Here is a 25319-nt window from a genome sequence, read left to right on the forward strand (position 1 = left end):
AATGATCTTTGTATAACAGTTCTAACTTCTCTATTGACAGAGGAGTGTATGCCTTCAAAAATCTCCTTATTGTTCATAAATAAGACCCAGTATTCACTACGGTCAACATTTGTGAAGTTTCATTAATGTGACATATTATTGTATTCATAAAAACTCACGAGTTAAAGCTTTGAGACTAAAGCCCATGATCATTACTTCTGACTTCACTGCACAATTACATAAAGGAATATTACTCTGGGCATGCATGTACATCAGTGTAATCTCAGACTTTAAAAACTATCTGCACTTGTGTTCACAGCAATACAGTCCTGTATCTTTCAAATGAACATGTGCACTGCAGACTGAATGCGTTCTCTTGAGTTACTCGCCAGGGATACATTAGGAACAGTACAGAACTGGAGAGACTAGCATAGTCCTATAGACATTTGCAAATTAAACACAGAGTCGGTCCAAAACAAAATTAAGATCCAGCAGTCTGCTCTAAAGAGCCATTCGATTAGATATTGTTAAAACAAGGATAAAACAAATAACAGGATAATATCCAATAAGGATGAAAGTCTTATAAAAATGTTCCTCAATAAACTAGAACAGAAAGCGGGCTCAAATCACAAAGCTGCGTTATTTAGAGAATATTTCTTTAAAAAAAAAAAAAAATAAATAAATAAACTGGGTTTAGGAATGCAATACAGTTTGACATAGACTGCTGTATTTTACTGTCATTGGTATAATGACAAAAAAAACCCACTTTGTACAGTATTTTCAATCACCGCTACAGATATGAACAGTGGTTTATATACACAAGTAAAGGCTAACCAGTTTTGTGTATTTGATGGTTGAACTTCCAACTCCATGTAATACATGCTGAAACTTCACCCTAAACACAAATCAGTAGTGAGGGTATGACATTTTCAAAGCATCGTGGAGTTGGCATAGTTTTAGAACCAGACTTAACAAGCCTAAGAAGGGTGCTGAATCTCCTAGGTGTTTGAGGAGACGACCTTTCAGAAAAGTATGTAGACTCGCTGGTATTTGGCAGTTTTGCACTGTGGTGGTCACTAGCCAAGAAAAATAAGGCCACTGCCTCCTTTTAAAAGGGAAACTTGTCTTGACTTTTTAGCAAACGTTGGCAGCAAGCCTTGAATGGAAAGTCATGGTTTATTCAACAGAATAGATTTTTACCAGGCATAAGTAGCACAAAACGTTGTTTATATATATATATATATATATATATATATATATATATATATATATATATATATATAATTTTCTTTAGAAACAGATTCATTTTCTATTATGTCACTTTTAATCCGACATTACAGTTTCATTTTTCAGTGGCATCTCTTCATTTCTGAAACGTCCGCCCTCGGACCGAAGCAAGAATCAATCTTGCGTGTTAATAAACCCCATTTTTTAAATACATCATTTTTTATATTATATGCAACATTTTAGAATCTACCAGAACATAAGAACCAAAGATGCTACTATTTAAGGATGTCTTTCATATTAGCATAATGTTAAAGAACCACCTGCCTCCAAAATGTCATAAAACAGGAGTGTATTTGTCAGACACTGAAAATGAATGAATGCAATCTCTTTTTAAATCTGCAGCACAAACAGTTGACTTGTAAAACAAAAACACAACAGGGGGGTCCCTCTAGCAAATCTTTGGGGTTCCCCCTACTCTTCTTATCTGAAAGACAACTGCACTGGCTGTGCCTCTAACATACATCATATAATCTCAGACTCACTTCTTAAAAGAACGCATTCCATTTTAAGGATTAAAAAATAATAATACTAACATGCACAAAATAAATGAAAATGTTTATATACACTGGTAAATAATGAATGAGTAATGTTCCTCAAATAACAGGAAGTCTTTCTCAGAGCAGTTGATTCCCTCTTGACTAAGGAGGGAGAAAAGTAAGGATGAGCAGTCAGGAAAAAGTCCAAGCTATTTTGTTCTTCATCTGGATACGAACTTTGGATGAACCCCAAAAAAAGCGCCAGGGAGTAAAACATCATGCATAACTCTTTCACTCCTCCAGAAACCTCAAGAAACAACAAAAAAGAGAAGAAAGCCACCGGCCAAAAGCCCCCTGCTCTCCAGAGACAGTGGCCGATTCACACTGCTTTCCAGGGGGGGAACTGCAATAAAACTGGATGCCAATACAGGGTCTTTAAACAAAACTGTTCACTGCTGGCTGTGTGCCAATCTTCATTTCACAGCAGTGAAATCTCAATATATTCAACGATGGGGCTAATTAAGAGGGAATAATATGATGCATGTCCCCACCTCCACCCCCACAAATGATATAATATCTATCTTCTCCTATTTGGTGAACCAAAACCAAATTTAAAAAATTTGAACTAGATATAAATAGAATTAATACATTTCACAGAAGAAACAAATGAAAAATAATATATATTTAGATGTGTAATGCATGTATTAATTGTGCATGTAACATTTTATCTATGCATAAGTCTAAGTGGCAAAAAAAAAAAAAAAAAAAATTAAATTCTTTAAAAACAGACCTTTACACTATTTCTGTGTATTAACAAAACCAAACATGTGCACATACCGTATTGTACAAAGTACATATAAAATACACCAGATTCCATAAACTTCAAACCACAATTGTAGCCTACATGGTTATTTACAATTTCCATCACTTACAGTACTGAAGGCCTACTGCTTGCATTTAATAACACAATTCAATACAACTTCAAATCAAGTATTGCATTCCCTCTGGCTTACAAGAAAGAAAACAAAAATAACAGCTGGAGACACTGAGAACATGCCTGGGTAAAGATCGCTCCTAAGCTAGCCAGGAACGGAAAACTCTACAGAGACCCAAAAGCAAATGTCACATATTCCACAACTCTGCAATACGGGTGAGCAAATGTTAGCGAATCCCTTTGTACCACAGCAGTGACAACAGAATGCAATCGAATGAAATGGTACCAAAGCCTTGGAAAATGCCAAGCTGCAACAGAGCACCAGTTCAATAAGTGGCTCAGTCACTCATAAGGGAGACTGACAATGGGAATTGTGTGTTCACAGAGATTGTAAAACAATATGTGGATGTCCCCTCAAGTGTTGAACACTGGCACTGAACAAAACGGCAGTGGCTTACATTCTTGCTGTTTCCCCTGCCTTAAACTAATTCTGCACAGCTTTGCAAACAACGGCTATATGATGCATATACATCTATAGCTATGGCGAAAAGTTTTGCATCATCCTATGGAATTAACTCATTTTTCTCTCATAAAATCAAATGAAACCTGCTGAAAAATGTGACGTTAACATATTGAATGATATACCGCTTTGCAGTTTTCCCATATACTTCACGAAAAACTGACACAAATTAAAAAATGTGACATTTGAAATACTGTACTGCTATTATGGATTTCTGTAGACTACTGCAATATAATTTCGTAGTTATCTGACATCATGTATTTGATTACATGACGTTAAAAAAAATACCTAAATTATGTTTATAATTAAAAATTTTAATTAATATCTCAATCCTGAAATTCTAGGGTATGCAAGAATGTTAGCTGCAGCTGTACATATACACGTGTGTGTTTTCCTCAGGTGATTTTTTTTTGCTTTGCTACAATACCTTAAAATGAAGTGCTACTGCAAGGATTACACTGCATGATACACAGCACCATCTACTCTGCCATGTTTGGGTGCATCTAATTAGCTAAGAAATAATTAAGCGGGAGGCGGGAGGGGAGGTATAACTTTAGTCTTAATGTAAGACCAAAGATAATGCCTCCTGAACGTAGCATGAAGGTGCTGAAGTGCTAAACCCCATCATGAAGGTGCCAATTGTAAATCTCACTTCTCCACTAATAGAAGATGACATTTCTATCCAATGCTTTAATCAGTGCCAGCTAAGCAAGCACTTATATATGTTGCATTATTAAGTAAATGTCATAAAAAAGCACATACAATACAAAAACACACAGACATATGCAAATGTAAAATAATACCATTACTTCTCCTTCCTCACAATTACAGTAATATATTTGACCTCCCTGAGCAATACTGCTCTTCTTATAAATTGTATCATGATACAATTACCCAGACATGCTACAGTGAAATACAACCTAATGGTCAATTATAGTATCAACCAAGAACATGCATGATATAAGACATTTTTGTTGTTGTTGTTGTTAATAGACCTTGTGATTGATGTGCTGTTCTTATACTGTACATTTATACCTTACCATTTACAGATACAAAGCTGAGGAATTAGCTAACTAACAATGTACCTTTGCACACTGAACGAACACAATGGGGAGAAGAAAAAAAAAAAAAAGTTATTCTCCGATCTGCTTGTAAACTCGTTGTAAACGTCGGTTGTAAAAACACAGCAGGCCCACTGCCGACATTATGATTTAGAACTAAGATTTAAGATTTATAATGATGCTTCTTTCATGAAAAGAAAGAATCCTTAATTACAAAACAGTATGACAGCCATGGCGATTCTAAATTTAAAAAAAAAAAAAGATTATTTACCTGTTTTTTCTTTAATTTCACACAAGACGTTGAAAAGAGCAGGCTTCATTCTGTGACAATTTAACGCATGTTTCCTACAATTAAAAAATAATAATATTAATCATTACCATATCTTATATTATATAACATAATAATATCATTTTGGTGTTCATCAACAAAGTCAGCTATTAAAATTAATTGTCTCATAAATAAAAACTACTACACAAGTCATTGTATTGCAGGTGGTCGATGATTATTTTAAAGCACTTTGATAATATACATAACAAAAAAAAAAAACAATATATCACACACCGTTGGCTATTCAGAGCGCTATTTAATCTAATTGTTTAAAATGTTAGACAGTACTTTTAATATGCCGAGGTTCAAACCAAAACTCGGAGCCATAATGTTCCCACATAAAGTAGCGACTGAGTTCTTGTAAATTAAAAGTTAAATAAGTGATCGTTTATATCAACTACTAGCTAGAGCTCATTTTGTGTTTTTAGTTCCCTTTTGATAATAAATATCATCATACTGCAGATGCTGTCAATGAACTGCTTTCATGTTTTTATTACATTATTGTCATGTTTTCCCCTGACTATACATACTCATTTCACATATTTTGGAATTTGCTTTTTTATTGGATTATTTTTACTGTACTTCTATACAAAACACACCCAGATTATTATTATTATTATTATTATTATTATTATTATTATTATTATTATTAATAAATAATTAAAAATCACTGGAAAGTACAGACTGTTATAGTACTGGCTCTTCAGACAGCATAGTGATAATAAATAATAACAATAAACGAGACCGCTATGCTCTATTGGAATGTGTACGTTTTTGCTGCGGGTTTTGTCCGGCGGGAGTGAGTCTGCTCTTTCTGATACTGTATTTGCACCTAGGCTGCTGCAAATACCGTTACTCTTTGTTTAAAGCGCCTTGACTTTATTACATACTCTGTATATGGTTTGGTAGCCTTTAGTAATTTATAAAGTGTATAAACAAAGATGCAAAAACAGAGCACAGCCCGTGTTCGTCTAGTTCCTATGTTGTATCCTATAACTAGTACGCAGCAACGTATCTTTCGTGTTTATTGAAGCTTGCAATGTTGTTGTAATGCTTGTTTAAAAACACGTGTTTACGTGCTTCTTGACCCCGTCCACATTACCGAGCAAATGCCTTAATTTTATTACAATACACCTTGACAATGTATTTACATAATCTATAAGCAGCAAGGAAAGGCCTCGTACTTCTTCATCTAAATTCTCGGTCAGCAAGCGTTTTAGAAAAGCTGCGAGCATTTCTGTACCGAAACTCTAGACTTTTACTTTTTAAATTTATATTAAAGACGCGATTGGTTAAGTTATTTTTTATTTTTATTTTGTATAAACAAACGTGATCATTCTTGTATGCTCATGTATTTACATGAAAAGTCTACTTTAAAATGTTTATCATTTATTAATGTAATATAAAAAAAAGTTGAATGAGTTTCAGACTTTTTTTTTTTAAAGCAAGCTGCTGTTAATCACTCTCCAATTTTTCCTGCGTGTTGCAGAGATACCGGTAACTATTTATTTTGCCAATAACAATTGTAAACCGATAAATTAGCGGTTATGCTCCTTACGGGACCAAGTTAATAGTACTTAACAGTGACAACGGAAGAGAGAAACACGTTAAGTTGTATTGTGACCTGATTTCCAGCAGCTTGATTTTGAATGGCAGTTACTGATATTGGTAAACATACCCCATGTGCAGTTCAATATTAATCTATGCTATCACATGTATAGGGACGTTTAAATGCAAAGTTGATGACAGACAAAGATAATTGTTGATATTATGTCAACAATATAGCAAAACAGTACCAGCTTACTGTATCGGCTGGGTACTTGTGCATCCTGTGTACTTGTGCATCCCAACTTGTGATGGGCAAATCGTGCAGCATCGTCATCGATGTATACTATCTAATTGTTAAGCAATAACTGTTGAAAGCAGACCTACATAAAACTAAATAACATGAGCTATAACCGTGTTACCTGGCCTGTGCTTCGTCCAGACTTTGGTCTGTAATGGTCATTATTTGCTGTAAAATGTCTCCTATGTCCTGTTTTCTGCCATCACCGTCTGTCCCTGTGCCATCCTGCATGTGTTGGGACAGGCCGGGGTGTCCAGCCATCCCGACCCCCGCATGAGAGTGCATCAACCTGGGCTGATCATCCATCTCAACCTCCTCGTCGTCTGCGTCACCTCCAACAGAGAACAACACTTATCCTTCAGGCTGGAGCTAAATCCTTGGAAATTCCTTCGGATCTCTCTGTGTGACCAGCGGAAAAGCAAGCCCTCTCTTTCCCAGCTGGTCTGAGTGAAATCTGATCTGAACTGCAGCCTTTAGCCACTCCTGCTCTGCAAAAAAACAAAAACAAAAACAAACAAAAAACAGGTTCAACTTTGAATCAGGGTGCTAATCCTGTTAAATAATGATGGCGCTGCTATCTGGAATATGCAAACTTTTTTCCTCGAAGGTTTTGATGCGTCTGAAGCCTGATTTTTGCCCCCTCTTTGCAGGTTAGTTCTATTTCTCTATAGCGCTTTGTTTAGCTCAGAACTGGGAACTGACACATACTCAGAGTATGGAGACCAAACTCCGCCCACGAAACGTCATTGGACAGTCGGGAAAGCCAGCCCTGCCCCGATGTACTGATTACATAGCGTCAATCAAGGGACTGGAAGGTGGGGTTTTTACAAGATAAAAAAATAATAATAATAATAAAAGTGGTACACTTGAAAAGGACAGGCGTGGATAGCAACATCGTATCGATTTAATGAATCTGAATTTGAAATTAACAAAATTGACAGAAATGGCCTGTTATTTTACAGCGATGGTCAGTTTGGGTTTTTCTAAATCACAAAATAGTACTATTTCATTTCCATGACAGTGTTTTATAATATAAAGTATAGTACTGTATATATTTATATGTATATATATATATATAATATATATTACTCATAATATATATATATATATATATATATATTATATATATTTGAAATATGTTATACACCTACAACTTTGAAGTATTTGTGTCATCAGTAGCCGCATTATTATTATTATTATTATTATTATTATTATTATTATTATTATTATTATTATTATTATTATTATTATTAAAATAGAAAGAAAGCAATAGAAAGAAACAGTTTAAGCTATCTGTTTATCACATTAAAACTAAAGAATGAAATATTTTATACAGAAAGACACCTGTGTGTATTTAACATATTAACTTATTATATTTGGGTTTAAGGACAACAAACCTCAGATGCACAACAATAAGTGGTGCCCAAGCAATGTGAGAAGAGTTATTAAATATTAATTTAGTCAATATAAAAAGGTATTTTTATGGATCCCTATATGAAATTACACATTAGTGTATTAATGTATTTGGATAAAGGTTGCACTAATCAGATTCCTTCACAGCTTTGTTTGTTTGGAATATTATGCTTTCCAGTATTTCTAATAAAATGCTATGATTCTAAGGTTACATGCCAGATCCTATTTAGAAAAGTTTCACATAGTCTCACAAATCTCTGCTGCTAAAACATAGGCGATCCACCTGATATTGAGTCCACACGCTCTAGCAGTGCTAACAGATCTGCCTGTCAATTATGTATGTGTGCTAATTTCTGCAGCCCAGTGTAAATAAACCTGCCAACCCCTGAGTTGAGATTCAAACCCAATTTCAGCACCATCGTCTCAATAAGCACCTAGAACGCATCAGTCCTTCCTGTCACATTTGGGAAACAGCTCCTCCTTTATTATTGTCTAGTTCTTGACATCATCTGTGTTGCTCTTCAGTGTTAGGATTCTTTTCAGTGCTCCACGAACACTACTTAAAAGATCTAACAGAAAATGTGCTTTCAACATTGCTGAATTGGATAATATCATTGAAAATGAGTGAACTCATAACAAGCAACTCAATATTACTTAAGAGGTAGGTGCTAGAATTGAATTCAGTTCTGAGCCATACCTACCCTCTCTGAAAAGGCATCATATCACAATTTTCTGTATAATTTTTTCTGCATTGACTATTTGAAAGCAAGTGACAGATTATAAACACATCGATTAGGCATCACTTTCAGAAGCTGAAGCTCTCTTCATTAACCCTTTCTGTTTAACCACCACCAGAGCACTGCACACATCAGCAGCTGTGTCCTGTGTTTCCAAACTTTAATCACATTTCTTTTGTTTTTTCCTGCCACTTGATCCAAGTTACTTGTAATAACAATATTTTGCATTAATGCAATTCAAAATCTCTTTGAAAAAATGTCTTAAAGACAAAAAACACTGGATTAATTTATTATAATAGTTTATTATTATTATTATTATTATTATTATTATTATTATTATTATTATTATTATTATTATTGTTTATTTTGTAATTAACCACCAACTGAATTGGACCAGACAACTAAAAATAGATTTTTGAATTCGGGTTTCTAAATATAACTATCTTTCAGTAAAAAGATATACTGTATAAATTGGATAATTACTTTTTGCCTGTTTACTCATAATATACTGTTTCTTTAAAATAAACAGAAGACTACAGCTGCATCAGCACAAGTCAATACCAATTACCACAGACAGATCAATACACTCTGATGGCTCTGTAGTAGCAAACCAAAAAATGCGCACAACTTAGGGAAGAAATGGCTTCTAATGATTTTAAGGCTAACATTTTTTAATCAAAGCTAATTGATTCTCCACTTCCTCTTTAAAGTTCATGTATATATTTTTCAGCAATTCTGAATCACAGTGCCTCCCATGCTCATACAAACTGAATAGTTTCATCACATAAGGAATCAAACATGCAACATGAAAAAAGAAATTAAACTTAGTAAAGTGGAGTAAAGCGGTCTTAAAAAAATAGCTGAACATAAAGGAGCGAGATCCTCATATTGGGGTATATTTAAATGATTTATACTTTAAAAACAAAATGCAAACCTCAGTTTGATATTTCATGTCATAATGTTAATAACACGTCTTTTAAATTACACCTGGAAGAAAAAGCCAGAGTTAGCTCGGCCAAGGGTTAGGTCATTAAAATAGACCCCTATTGTCTCCAAACAACTATAGTACACTAATCACACTCCAACAATGCCACCCAGGACAGTGCTGAAAAAGGCTGAGTGATGCCCTCACCTTCTAATTCTTAAGTCTAATTAACCTAGAAAGTAACCCTTATGATTACAGCATATACTGTATAGTCTATCAGGTCTGTTCTTGTCTTCTCCTTCTTGACCTAAGCTAATTTCAACAATGAGCATGTAGCTTTTAAATATTATAGACATGACAGGGATGCTACTTGCTTAACACAAATCCAAAGTAATTTTATATCAAATTGTATGCTAGATATTTTAAGAGTTTCTTACTCTTTCCAAACCTGTCGTATACAAATACAAATGATTCACTATTATATGTCAGTTAAAAATCTGGCTGTGAGCAAATCTAACATGACAATCTTGCAGCCTGTAGTGGATCGGTGACTTTTTTTTGGTGTTTCAGCTGGGCCCCTCTGGTAATTTTCCATACTTGAACACAGTACATTTAATTGCAATGTATTTTCCCTTTGTTTTATGTGTGTATTTTTTTTTTTTACAATGTGCAGCCCGCTTTGGTAAGCTAATTGCCTGTGATTCAGGGGGTTGTGGAACAGATAAACTGCTTATACATGAAAAAGAAGTTCTCGGTTTATTTTGTGCAGTATGGTTGCCTATGTCACTGCTTTACAGATCAGCAAGACATGAGCTGGGACACTGTATACATAATTCTCACCTTGATCACATATTGTAGCAGCAGGGGGGTATACAAATTCCTTCTGCTTATTCGATTCCTGTGTTAAGGTGTGAATGTTCAAAGGCAAAGCTTTTTCTTGTAATGGGAACAACTTTTACCCTCTATTTATATTTTGATATAGATGAGATCTAGTCATAGATTGTCTGTATAAAAAGGATTATATACTACAGCGAACGCCTGAGCATCGACATGAATAGAAGTGAACAGACTGAGACTGACTCATACACAGACACTCGCCATCCTATAAATACATTCAAAACTGAACTGCATTTGTTTTCTAACCATTGCCAACCCTTATTTAGTTAATTGTCAATTTCATTGAAAAGAGGGAAAAGGCTGATGAAGAGAATGCCAGGTGGCTGAGGTATGCGGCCAATTGTGATGTCAGCCTTTCGATTTGTCTTTGCAGACAAGTTGCCTCAGGTTTGATTTTTTAAAGTGGATGTCAACCATGGTGATGAGGAGAATACAGCACAGTAAAAACGTGGCATGGGTGATGTCATGAATAGAGTTTCTCCGTGATGTGTCGTGGAATACAGAAGGTGAAATGTGTGCTGATGGGCTGAAAGCTCCTGAGCAGTTTGTAATATGATTTAATCTCTACAGGATTGTATATTTGATACTACTACTACTGTAAATGTCAGGGTATTTTGCCAGTCCGTCTACAGACTTTTAGCATGCTAAATATCAAAAGGGTGTGTAGAAAGCATTAATTACTGATGTTTGATTGTGCTTTCCAGCACAGTTACATTTTAATTGATTCTTTGATTTAAGGCCCTTAATGCCCAATATTTGTCAAATTACAAAAGAATAATTTGTTTGCAGCACCGAAAGATGAATTACATTGTTGTGTTTTGTGAGATGAAACTGCATGTCTGTCATAGAGTTACATTAAACTCCTGTTTCACTTTCAATTACCAGTCAAAAATTATGTACTAGAAATTATCGTGATTTAAAATATGCTAATGTATAGGACAATATGCAAGTGTGTTATTAAGGAAAGATGGCTGCCTCTGTTATCTATATTCAAACATAGGCTGATTCAATGTGTATGGTAATTATTACAGCCTAAAGGCAGATTAGGAAATATAACATGAGCTTTGTTTTACATGTGGCTATAGAACAACATCTGATTATTATTATTCGAACCCTTAATAAATAAATGAAAATATTTTGGTTACAAAAAGTCATATTTAATATTTAGGTGAAGTCAAAATACTGTCTTTATTTTACATTCACATTTCACTTAAATCTTTGTGTTAGTTTTGCAATATAAATATCAGTAGTTAGTTCAGCTATTGCAACTGCTGCATTTCTAGTAGGCACTTCCCATTACAATGTTCCATTTAGGTGGGTTTGTGGCATGCTTTTCAGTCGAATGTGCTGCTCATCATTTGGTACCCCTGAGAAGGGATATTCTTCACATTAATATCACATTAAGAGCAAGCTGCCCTAATCCCTGTGGAATATTGTAATTATATCACACAATTAGGGTGTCCTCGTTTAGAACACCGGAAGGTTTGAAGATCTATCATAGAAATGCTGCATACCTAAAATAGAACTTTGAGGCTAAGAACTATACTGTACTTTGGTTTCCCTACTGATTCATTTAGTAGTTATTCCCTTCTGAATCCTAACTTGTCCTTTACAGTGTACTGCACATCTCCAGCAAGACTCATCTGGGTAAAACATAGCTTCAAGAGTGTTCAGTATTTTTCCATTATAAAATCTACCTTCCAGAATAAAATCCTGTCTGTCAGTTTTGGTATAAAATAACCACAGCAGGCTAATTCATAACCCTTTCATGCACCTGGAGGTCTGAGTTCACATCCTGCAACAAGCTGTGTACTAAATGTTTCAAAATATAAAAGCTGCATTCTGAAAAAAAAGCATAATTGAACAAAATTGAACATAAGTTATTCATAAGGTAAAACAACAACTAAAGATCCTTGATTAATGATAATATATTTATAGAAGAAACTATTCAGCGAGAGGAAAATCAGCAATCCTGCAGGTTTGTTTTGGTGATGGGATTTACTATAGATACGTTACTGGTTTGGAACATTAAAATACTGTAGAATCCAAGGAAGATGTAAATGTTTAGCAAAATTCTAAATGTACATCAGAACAGTTTATAAACGTTCCTAGTACTCTCTGCTTGCCTCGTGCACCAGCAGCACTTTGCATGTATTTTGCACACATGCTGTTTCTTGTTCACTAGTTCACTTCAAGGTAAATTAGCTCGGAGAAGAGTGTTTAGGAGTATACATCCTTCTCTGATTATACCTGGGTATAAGCTTGAGGAACTCTAGTATTAAAAGAATGACACAGAGTCTCATTGTGTTTTGTAGAATAGGTGGCAGAAGGTAACATTTCCGGTGACACATTATTTGCATTTTCTAAGCCTGATGTCAATTTATCCCTTTCCGCCCGTGTCTTATGTCAACAGAGGTTCCTATGAGCCATTGCTCTGAAATATGTCTGAAAGAGGACCTCACGTCAATATCACTCACTTTTACCAATACCCTGGTTTTGTTAGCTGTAAACCTGTTCTATGGGAGATCTCCTTATTCTGTATTTGTATGAAATAAATACCATTCCTGGGAAGAGGCAGCCAATGAAGACTCAAGATGCTCTGTAGACCTCGAAGGAGTCAAGACTCGAGCAGCAGAATTCATAACCAAGTAAAGTTTTCACAGGGAAGACTTGTGGGTAGACCAGTGAGAAGCGAGTTGCAATAATGCAGTCATGAAAAATGAAATGCACGGACCACTGTTTCAGCAGAGCCTTGGTTTTAAACATTTCTTAGCCTAGCTATATTCCTTAGATGAAAAAAAGCCTATTTTGCAAACCATTCTCCCACACATTCTTGGGGAGCTAAGTCATGCTTTATGTTTCATTTATAATAAGAATCTACTAGAAGCAGCTAATCCATCCATCAGTTAATCAATCAATTAGCAATCAGTCAATCTAAAGGAAACTCTAAATCCTTCTAGTGGACTGTATAGAATGTAGACTGAAGACTCAGATAACCATTCTTCAAATTCCATTAGCCTGGATTCAACAGATCCATATAAAATTTCAGTAATTTATTTTTTGTCTTGCAGGTTTTCTGTTTGTGAGGGTTTAAGCTTGTTGCTTTACATATTGATACAGCTGGATCTTCCCAAGACAAAGAAGATCAAATGAAATAGAAGCAGAATGCAAACACTGAGCTTTCTTCACCCATTCCCCACAAACAGGCTTAGAAGCGATTTCTTTCTCCTTCTTGGGAATGGATTCAAGTTGGATGAATATTTCAGGAGAAGATGTCATCTGGTCATCTTCAGGTAGAAAAACACACTCAGCACAATATTGGATGAACTTCACACTTCACTAACCAACATTCCACACACTTTGATCACTTTCTCAAAATACTCACGTTGTGATTACGTCTTTGTATTTGAAGTAAATCAATAATAAGTAAATCAGAGGCAAACTACGACATGATAGCAAGCAATGGAATGCACCTGGGTTCCAAGAGAACATAGATTATATCTTGAAAGATATTGATATTTTTTTCCTACAGAGCTGTGGTGAAATTGTTAGCAATAGATGTTTTTTTTTTTAACATCTTAAAAAGGGACCTGTATCAGATATGAAACCTGAGAGCTTTGTTGATATAAACCATTATTAATGCTCAGATGTAGAATTGGGAAGGCTATGACCTTTAACATTGGTAACTAGACAGACAAAGGTCAAATGTTTATTTCTGTTCAATACCTTAAATTATATTCACTCAGTGTCATTCAGACTTGGTACTTATTCGCCCTTAGCGGCAACAAAGAAATGTCTTTGCATTCTCATGGGGTAGTTATAATGCATGTTTTTGTGCAATGTTCTGAACTCCAGATTCAGAAAACTGATCTAAACCGTGCAAAGAGATTTTGCTCAATATTTTAAGTACTGGTTTAACTTCACTCTTAAGTCACATAAGACACATAGACAAACAAATGGCTCCATTCAATTTGTTAAGATACAGTATATACTTTCATGGGTAATATAGTGACTATGTTAAGATATCGAATTCCCTAAGACAGCCATTGGTATGACAAGCGAGAACACCAAATGCAATTGTTGGTATTTGACAGCTCAAAAAGTAGTCAACTTGGATACTGCATTGAACTTCTGCTCTCAATCAAATTACAAAAAATTAAGGACAGTTTTTTAGCCAATCAAGTTTTCAGGCCGGTGAGATATTGCTCTTTTAAATCATAAGGGGAGGTCAACTAGGGTATAGACTGGGGCGAAGATGAATGCCTCCCAACAGTCCACTAAGACCCAGACTCCAGACCTCCATCTAACACACTAACAAACAGTTGTAGAAACATCTATAACTAGCAATAAAAAGCCTTCTAGTCTAGTAGGCTACTTATTTTTCTGCCAGCTTAATTAAAAACGAAAAAACAACAGCTATTTACTCTTATATTTCATTCAAGTATTATAAAAGTAACCCAAATATTTCGCCGTAATAGAAAAAGTTACTGTCATTAGTCTCGGGCATACAGTACATAAGGCTCGCAGCACTAGCCCTACTCAAGTTATTAGATCTATATTTACTGGTGGATAAAAGAAAAAATATACAAAAATATAGGAGCAGAAATGTAATGCAAAAGCCTTATGGATTTATTAGCGTAACTCTATGAACTTAGAATTAACCTTTAATCTAAACATAGATTAATTAGGAGGTAGGAGTAGACTCAGCATTTCATTGCCCTGAAGATCCATTGACCCTGAGTCTGGTGCTGAGAAATTGAGAAATGTTCTTTTTAATGTCTATTCAATAAATATAGCATCTAACTCAAGATGGGCTGAGCAATCAACTACCCATCCATTAGACTGAGATGTTTCTCAGGATTGACAAGTTGCTTAAGATGGTTCTGGCTTTGATTCAAGGTTAACCTTTTAGAGGCAGCTTGTTGTTTCAAGAAGGTTAAACCCTACGTTAACCAGAACGGAAATATTAAACGATGATGGCATTTCTAATGTAAAAAAAACTGTGAAAAATATAAAAAATATAAATAATGTATTAATTATAATATATTATTCAATAATAATAATAATAATAATAATAATAATAATAATATTTTACCTTTATCTTACCTTTCAATGATGGTTATTTTGGCCCCACCTGTTCTATACTGTGAATATATTGTGTGCAGTATTTCTCTTGTTATCAAACTGTGTATTGACTTAATGTATTGACACTGTACTCAGAAATGATTATTAAGTATAAAAACATTTTTTATCTTTAGTGCTTGGCGTCTTTTCTATGCACAGGGATGAAGTCACTTCTATTAAGTGCCTTTAACAGTGATTGGTTTATTTCACTTACTTAATGAATACAACAGTATACTGTACTGCACTATACTACACTATAGTTCCTGCCGTCTTTCTCTGAAACCCTTTTTAGGTTTTAACACCAGAGTGTTCCATATAATAGGTTCCAAAAATGAAGCAACACATTTTTGAACTCCAAATTAATCTAGTCACTGTAATCTAAAGGCAATTTACTTTTCCCCTTTCTTCCTTCAAATGTATCTTTTAAAGAAAGCATGATTACAGTAAAATAAACATAACTTACAATGCATATGTAAATCATTTGACATGCTATTACACCACACAGCAAATAAACAAGGTCCTCCCTTGTGTCACACATGATAGGGTATATATTTATCTTTGCTGAAGTTGTTGGCAAGAAATCTTCAGTAATTTCTTAAACCCACAAAAGTTTCTAGCTGGATGGTAGTCAAGATCAATACTAATCTAAAGTAACTTCCATATGGTGTCTGCTGGGAGTCTTTGTGGAATGAGTTGTTGTGTTCTCAGCCAAGCCTACAGTGCGTCTATAAAAATCTATTTTATATGTGACTCTATCAGCCTCTCACGAGGACTGAGTGGGTTTTGAGCTGTCATTCCATTCTAGTGACAGGTTGAAGCACGTTACTGGTATTAGCGACTAGCCTTTCTGAGGTTCATATTAGTAATCACTATACTTGTCTTAAAGTTGGAAGAAAGTACAATAGCCAAAAATGAAAAAAAATGCAGACATGCATATTACAGTTTTAAAATAGGTCCCAGAGAAAGTTAATTAAACAACATGTGCAGTGAGCTTGTTGCACCAGTACTGTACTTTTATTAATTTTTTTTTTTTTTAATTATTTTACAGGAAACAGTCACCTTCCTGCTCACCTATGGGAATATTCCATTAATCAATTTGCAAGGCATTATATTGGGAGAAAAATGTTCGATCCCCTTCACCTCCCATTAGATAATTAAAAGAGCCGAAGAGCCATCCCATTTTCCTTACAGTACTCCCATGTATGTTGGATTGTGCTTCCTATTCCTCAGAGTCTCTGAACTTGTACTGATGAATGGCATCTTCTGTCATTGAGCTGACTGCTATCCCAACACCCCCCCCCCCATTTATTTATTTATTTGCTCACATTGTGAACCTCACATCCAATCACAGTCCACGTTGAGCAGTCATTATTCCAGAGCCTGTTAAAATCTTACCTGGGTCTGTGATTGGTTTGAGTTTTGCCTGGTTTTACCCTCTTAAAATAAGGCCCAGTGGGTTGTGTGCACAGTGACACGAAGGCACAAAGATGGCTGGGAGGATGATGTCAACAGCACAAGGGTCTTGATGAGTTTGAAGAGAGAAGCACTTATCACACTTAATATAATACCTTAGGTGGCAGGTGAGGTGAATTCATGTCAAAGGATGTGGCAGTGACACGTGAACTCAAGTAACCATGTGCACTACAGCCACATTGCTGCAAGTCTAACCTAACCCTAACCCTAACCCTAACCCTAACACTAACCCTTAGCTAAAAATTAACAATATTTGTTAACAGTTAATGAACTTTAAAAAATGGCCCGTAATATAAAGCGTGATCAAATTTTCAGTATTAAACCATTTTAAAGTGATGTTATTTTAAAAAAGCTATTGTAAATAGGTCTTAACAAGCTTTTTAGCATGTCAAATGGAATCATCTCTTTGGCAGGTCTTAATGAAATTAGACTAATGGGTCATGCTTTATTTTAAGGGCTGTTTTTAAAAAAAAAAAAAAAATTAACATTGTTAATTTTTAGCTAAGGGTTAAGGTTATTGTTAGGGTTAATAAAAACCTGATTTAATTTGCTAAACATTACTACAGTAACAATTTGAACCAATTTCAAGCATATGATCAACTGGGTATTGATCATCCATAGGGCTCTGGTGTTTGATTGATCATCCGTAGGGCTCTGGTGTTTGAGTGATCACCCATAGGGCTTTGATGTTTGAGTGATCATCTATAGGGTTCTGGTATTTGAGTGATCAACCATACAGCTCTGGTGTTTGAGTGATCATCTATAGGGTTCTGGTGTTTGCAGTTTTAACTGGCCTATTATATATTATTAAATAACATTACAGTAACATGTTTATTAGCTGTTTGTTAACAGCTAATAAACCAAAAAAAAAAGCCCTTAAAATAAATTGTGACCAACTAATAAGAGATCCTATAGTACGGGGCTATGGGTTCTTTGTGTCTTTGAATGTGCTTTGGCCTGAGTTTAGGAGCTGCCTTCAGTTCCAGTTAGCGGCCACAGACATGTGTAACCCAGGCGAGATCAGACAAAGTGTCTATAGAAGTAAGAGCAGGCACCTTCTCATGAACAGATACGAAGGATCAAGTATCGTTTTGTACTGCTGGCGATACCTAGCCAGGTTGCATATGAAGACACATTGGATTACATACACATGACTATGGCAGGAAACTTAATTGCAAGGCAGCTCCTAAACAGGCTTTAAAACATCATATACTTGAGTATTAACAAAACGGACCACCCAGAATGAGGGTAAACAATGAGGGTAATTTGAATCTACTGTACATAAGAGTTAAGATAGTTATTCAAAACCTATGTGATAGTGGCCAGAAATAGTCAATGTAAATGTTGCAAATACGAGAAACGGCACTTTATACTCAGTGATAAAAAGCTTAGTTTCTATTAATTACTTCACTAAAGGTATTTCAAATAATTGCTCAAAGAAAGCATGAAGGAAAATGCATTTATCAAGTTTACAGTGTTTATCGAATATGACAGTAATTACAATCCACATTATCCAATTGCAATCTTTGAAATATTAGTAACTGAATTTCAGCTGTGGATTAGAACTGGGTCATTTAGATTATGACATTCAGCAGCACTCAAATACCTTGTTGGAAGTGACACTGTGATATCTGATATTTGAAACAAGTTCATTTGAACGCTGCGGTTCTTATTGTTTTACCAGAAGCAGACAAAACAGAGTTCATACTGTATATTTATATTGGCGTAGTGTTTTTTTTTTTTTTTTTTTTTTAATGTGTTTTGTTTAAAATGACCTATTATTAATCTGCATGTACAGTTTGTGATCAGCTTTGAAAACCAAGGCGTAATAGAATCTGGCATTCATGTGATGTCCCTCACTTCTGTTTGTTTTTATAAAAGGCTGTTCACATGCCACCACTTTGGAGAGACATTATTCCTGTAAAACTACAGGGTCCATACAAATAACATCACTCAGGGCTTTTATTAAAACTGAAAAATGTGACTGATGCAAAAACGAGAAGCTAGTAGCTGTTGCTAGCATTTTTCTCTAGTAATTTGCATTAATAAAGAGGCTGTTCCTTGTCGCAATGTGTTTTATCCGGTTTAAAATCCCAGGGCGATCCCTCTCGAAAGAGCTCTGGGAAAATCTGACTGTCAGAACCGACAAGACAAATGAATCCCAATGTCAGCAGCGTGTGGTTCAACGATGACAGATTGAGAAGAACTGTCCCTCTGTCGACAGGCATGCTTCATTTTCAAATTAATAAATCTGAATAAAATATTTTTCCTTTCATTATGAGTAGTGCCTCTCTGACAGCTCTGTTGACAGGAGGGAGTGGGGAAGCTGACGAGAACAGCTTGCTCGAATTCCACCTGGGTTTCAGCTGCTGTATTTTTATCTACATTTCCTTTTGTTAGTCGTCTTTTCTTCCTGCATTCACCTGCATACTCTCTCCTAGGCAAAAGAAAAAATGTCACCATGGTGATTGCTTTCCAGATTGCTATTGCTGCACATCTGTTAATAAATAAATAAATAAATAAATAGAAATAACATTGACAAAATCCTTTGCAATTATTTATTTATTTGTTTGTTTATTTATTTATTTATTCCATAATAACCAAACGGCCTCATAAATATTAAGGTTGGAACGAATACACATTTTCTGGTCAATTAATCGTCATTAAAAAATAATGATTAGTCAATTAAAGACCGAATAATTATTCTTACCAATTCAGGCTTAAATGTGAAAACTTCATCTGGGAAGGCTTGTTAAAACCGACTCGCCCTCCGCTCGATTTTTATTTCCGATGGGAAACGTTGTTTTTGTTCCCTAATTTATTCCATTGAAAAGCATTCCAAATTACAGCTAGGTTCAACTGGCTGGAAACAGTGAATGTTCAGAAACGGCTTATGAATTTAAGTGAGTTGCACTTAAAAATATGTTTGAGCTATGTAAACAAAGCATGTGACAAAACAACATGAGGCCTGCTAACAGAGGAGCAGCAGTAATGTTGCAAAACCGAGTGACCGAGTGGACTTTTAAGGGTTCATTTCATATACATATGTAAAACAGAATTCTACTCACCTCTGACATTTCATTAAATTCTTCTAATACAGTATATTCTGTGATTTTTATACCAACAGCATAGTGTACCTCTGTGATTGATGCATCAATATTAAATCCAATTCTGTGTACGAAACAGATATCTTTCCCAAAGGAAAACCTTTATGATTTTGTCAACAAATTCAAATGAATATTACCTCAGTACCTGACATAAGAACATAACAAGGTACATATTGTCTACATAGCAGTTCAGATTACATTGCTTGTATCTTCCTTTAGATTAGTCAGAATGAAATAATAATTGAAGTCATGCTATTTGGGGCTGGGGGTTGGCCTCAGATGTATAACCTGAAGACAATGCAAGAATTTGGGAATGTTTGACTGTAACCTTGGACTCCTTTGATCTAATCTAGTCCAGGGCTTTGTTCTTCTTAGTGAAAATTAAAATACTGAAATAAATCCTCATATCAATATAATGAATGTTTACCAGTTCAATATCAATTGACATAGATATACTTCTTGTTACTATATATCTGCCACCAGTATCAGTAGAAATATGTTAATAGATATACAGTAATGCAGTATCTACGATTTTGTTGTAGCAATAGCGTAATATTGCTGTGTGATGATCATTACTGGTGCCCAGGGGCATTCCACATTCATATGCTGTGGGCTGGTCAGTAGTTTTGGGAATGTATTCTAGCGCCATAAAGTTTGGTTTGCGCAAAAAAGAAATGATGAAGCGAGTTTTTTTATCTTTGTTGGACAGAACAAACTGAATTATACACTGACCAGATAGGGTTATAGCTTAGTACAGTACACAAGGATTCCTATTGTACAGCTATGACCAAACATTTTGCATCACCTAGAATCTTAGGATTGAGTCTACCGGCAGCCATAATAGTAGTACAGTATTTCATGATAGATTTTGAAATGTCAAATTTTTTAATTTTAGCCAGTTTTTCTTGAAATAAAGTGTATGGAAAACTACAAAGCGGTATGCAATTCAATATGTTAACGTAGCATTATTCAGCAGGTCTCATTCGACTTTAGGAAGCAAAAGTAGTTAATTCTATAGGGTAATACAAAATGTTTGACTAAATGCTGTAGATATCGCTGTGGAGTTAAAAGCCTCTAGTGGAACCAGCAATAGGGAAAAATAACATAACACATGTCGCTGCAAGTATGAGTAAAAATTATCCATCGAACGGCTAAAGTGCTAGCTTGTTATAACTCCATCAGATATCGATAAAATGCCTTTCAGTGAGGCTGAACCTGGCATTCTGAGGTAAAGGCAGCCAACCAGTTCAAAGGATGATGCTGATGCTAAATTCGCTGACAAGATGTCTGTAAGTCACTCTATCACAAGCAGTGTTAAAATACACAGGAAAGAATGTTACGAATTCACAAAAGAAAGCTTCTAAAAACAGAGTGACACAAGCTGACAAGCATTTAAAAAAAAAAATGGGTTTAGCAAAACTTTAGTGAATTGGTGGCCAGCGTCTATATATGAAACAGCTTAATTATTTGCTGTGTTTTAAAAAGCTTATGGCAGATTGGTTTCATCAAAGCAAATGGATTTCCAGCACTAGAACTGCTAGGATTATCCACAGCCTTCATTAAGTTGACACACTTTTATGGGTATACGATTCAAAACCGTTTTGTGTGTACAAACACTGTCAGTAATTGTCTTGTGGTGTACATTGAGGTTTTTCTTCCAGCACTAATATGGGTTTGCAGGGGATGATTATTTCAGAAGAGAAACAGTTAACACCATAAAGACATACCTCAGCCCTGACCCTTCACACTGCAAGGTATCCCCTGTGCTGAATTCTTATTCAACTCCAAACTGACAAAGTGTTTTTAATCTTTTCTTTCCTTCTCTCTTGGAGATTGGGAAACAAAAATCAATACTTGCTGGCAGGCGATCTAGCAGGCTGTGAATTACAGGGCTGCATTTTATAAACAGTGATTTCTGCAGCCTTGAGCAAAGAACCTTGGGAGTGCCATTTGAAAAGAGAGGTTGCGAGTTCCGCTCAGGACCAGAGTCTGGAGAGCAAAGTATTTACAGAATTTAGTATTTATTTGGAATGAAACGTCTTTAACATACTAGCTGGGGCTACCCTATATGCTGTATTTTGTCTTTTACATATCTACAGGCTTGCATGTTTAAACAAGAAGGAAAACTAGTGTTCATCACCCTGTCACAAATCTAACCAGCCTTCAAATTGTCATCCAAACATGCCATTATCTGTCCATCAAAATTCCATTAAAATCCAATATATTTTGCCTGCCATTCATAAAACAAGACTGTACTGTATTAAAATAGCAGCATCTTAAAACAGGGCATGTCCAAAGACTTAAAAGACTTAAAATTCTGACCCATAAACAGGTATTTCCTAAAAGAAAGGAAAGCTTAACAGCAGTGGTGGAAAAACTGAGGTTTGTATTGGACAGGGAGAGTCAGGCTGTAACCTGAATGATCCATGAAGGAAGATTAAGTACATAGTAGACTGGGGAGGGAGAGTTCAACCATCGACTGAAACCAAAGTGCACATGCCTTCTTACCACAGAACTGATGAAAAGCTCATCTGTTTCAGAACAATGTCTGTAGGACACATTTCACATGTCTTAACTGTCAAAGGGCCAAAGTGGAGCAAAAAAAAAAAAAAAGGACCAAGTATTCGACGAAGAAACAACAAGAAAATAGTAGAAGGGATTCAAGTTTTTTTTGTTGTCTCACAAGATGAAAAAAGGGCAGTGATGAAGGTTAACAAATACATAGGGTTATGGATTACCAATAAAAAAAATACATTAGCTACTTTACCAGTGGTGCTATAAAGCCTGGCTATAGGTTTTCTAGTAGTGTACTACCATAAACCGCTCTTGTGGTCGAGCTAATATCAAATTTGTATTTGATGGCTTGAGAGCAACATTACTGCCAATCAAGCATTTCTACCAAGTTCAATCACTTCAACCTATTCTTTAGCATGTAAGCCATAAACTAACTGACATTCCATATATAAAAAAAAATCAATATTCCATTTTAAAACACATTACATACATACAACCTTACATACTTAAAACCAAGAGTTTACAAAATACATAGATTGTGTTAAAACTCGCTCTAAAATCTGTTTTTGATGCATAGAACAAATGCACCAATGAGAACAAAACATTTCCCCCCCCCCATTTCAAATATATAGCAACTAATGCAACGCTATTTGGGGTCTATCCTGCTGGTGTTTTGTCAGACCTACTTGGTTTGTTAATTCTGTCCCGCATTGATATTAAGATATTTAAAAGTGATCAGACCACACTGGGTCATTTTCTTTGTTTCAGATGTCTAAGATTTTAGCCAGTTTACTAATTGGCATTTCAACCAGTAGTAATAATGAAACATTCTGCTCTTTTAATCTCTCTTGCAGTTTCATTTCCAGCCACAATTACAATTGTGTTCAGAGCCAAGATAATTGGAAGTCCAAGTTCTGTGCCAAATAAAAAGATTGCATCTTGTAAAAATTATTTGCCATAAGTGAGGGCAAGCTACCAGATAACTCACCTTAATTAGCTAATTATCTTCCATTTGTAAGTTACAATAATGCTAGTTTTGAATATTTCATTTTTTAATGAAATATGTGTTTTTTAGTATTCTATATTTCTGCTTTATTTAAGTGCCTTCCTTTAAATGCCCGATGACATGAAAATATTGTTAATGAAAACCGGAATACTATCCAGAAATATACATTTCCAAAGAAAAAACAGTTGCAACACCAAAACAAACAAAAAACAAACATTTAAGCATTAGAACCTGGAGAAGACGGCTTTACCATCTGGTAAGGCTTGCCTCATACTTGTTAGACATATTGTACAATGAAAGATAAAGGCTGGGAGGAATGAAAGCCCTATCGTCTGTGCGGTGGTGTCATAAGATGACATCTCTGTGGAAACAACAAGTGACATGTACAGAATTCAGTAATCAAGACATGTATAATGGTAGGCCACCACCCTTCCTAGTTTACAAGCAAAACCTGACAGCAGGTATTAGGGCTATTTTATTTCATTACATTTCCTAAATTGCAGGCTTACTTTTGACTTACTTCAGTAAGTCAGAGGTGAGCCCAGCACTTGGAATGCAGCTTTCATCATGGTGGAAAGATTACAGTATTTCAGTTTAGTTCAGCAAATGTAAGATTAATATATACAGGGTGAATAGAAAGTCAGTTTATCACATCAATATCATTGATGTGGTGAACTTACTTTTTATATATATATATATATATATATATATATATATATATATATATATATATATATATTATTGAGTACTCTCTCCAGAACTCTTCAAGGTGGTCAGGTGATAAGAAGGTGGTCAGGTGATAAGAAGGTGGTTACTATAAGGCTTGTTTTAACACACATAGCCCCTGATACTTCATGTACATGCCTAGGAGTCCAGCATGTGCAGTGTATCCCTTTGCATAATAATAATCAACACATCAAAATATTTCAGCATAGATTTGTTTATATTACCAATATGCTGTATATTATTTTCTGTCCTAGCACTGGTTTCAGTTAGGAGGTACACTACATGTGCTCTCCACATGTAACTCAACACAGATGCATTTAGAGGAAGCTGTTGACTATACTTTTAGGCTAAGGATTTGATTGCAAGGAAAAACAGCATGGAGGAAATCAAGTCTTGTAATGCTAATTTCTTTGCTACAGTAAATTAGCACAGTAATGTTGCTGTCTTATGCTTTTTCCATGCTTATGCTGTACATTTTTTTAAAAAATTGAATACAATAGCAAAACCTGGACAATTCCGACTGGGATAGAAAATGAAGGATGAAAACTGGGACTATCCAGGACCTATGGTAACCCTAATCAGTTAGTATCAACAGGCCCTCATCACAAGCACTAGTGCAAATACCCCATCCCTACAAGAAGCTTTTGTTTTTTCATATCTGTTTTTCTTTTTCCATGGATTATGACAGTCAACATTTATATATCATACAACTGTAATTTAAAACATCATTTTATTACATTTTCTGCAACTGGAATTATGACGATGCATTACACTGCGTTTATCATTTGTTTCCCACAGCAAGACATTGAAGAATAATACACTTTTTGAATTTGGATTTAATTGCTAGAAAAATACCTGCGGTTGAAGTAGAGAAGGTACTGTCTTGGGGCTATTTGTCTGCTATATTACAGAGAGCAACTCTGGATTCTATTTTTACCTCTAATTTTGTCCACAAAGAGCTAATTG

General features: G+C 35.2%; 1 protein-coding gene across 4 annotated transcripts in view; it reads right to left on the minus strand.

Annotated features, from left to right (window-relative positions):
• LOC121294133 (pre-B-cell leukemia transcription factor 1) overlaps positions 1 to 7127 on the minus strand; it is a 67923-nt gene extending 60796 nt beyond the window's left edge. For 2 of the 4 annotated variants that reach the window (XM_041217718.1, XM_041217717.1), the window contains exons 1-2: positions 6553 to 7127; positions 4529 to 4602 (exon numbers count right to left, since the gene is read on the minus strand). In XM_041217718.1, the coding sequence (XP_041073652.1) occupies positions 4529 to 4602; positions 6553 to 6737 (259 nt within the window). In that variant the 5' untranslated portion in view covers positions 6738 to 7127. The remainder of the gene's footprint in view (positions 1 to 4528; positions 4603 to 6552) is intronic. The other 2 variants (XM_041217719.1, XM_041217720.1) reach the window with 2 other exon arrangements.
• Between the last annotated feature and the right edge of the window lie 18192 nt (positions 7128 to 25319).

This window comes from Polyodon spathula, chromosome 18 (assembly GCF_017654505.1).
Source record: "Polyodon spathula isolate WHYD16114869_AA chromosome 18, ASM1765450v1, whole genome shotgun sequence".
NCBI lineage: Eukaryota > Metazoa > Chordata > Actinopteri > Acipenseriformes > Polyodontidae > Polyodon > Polyodon spathula.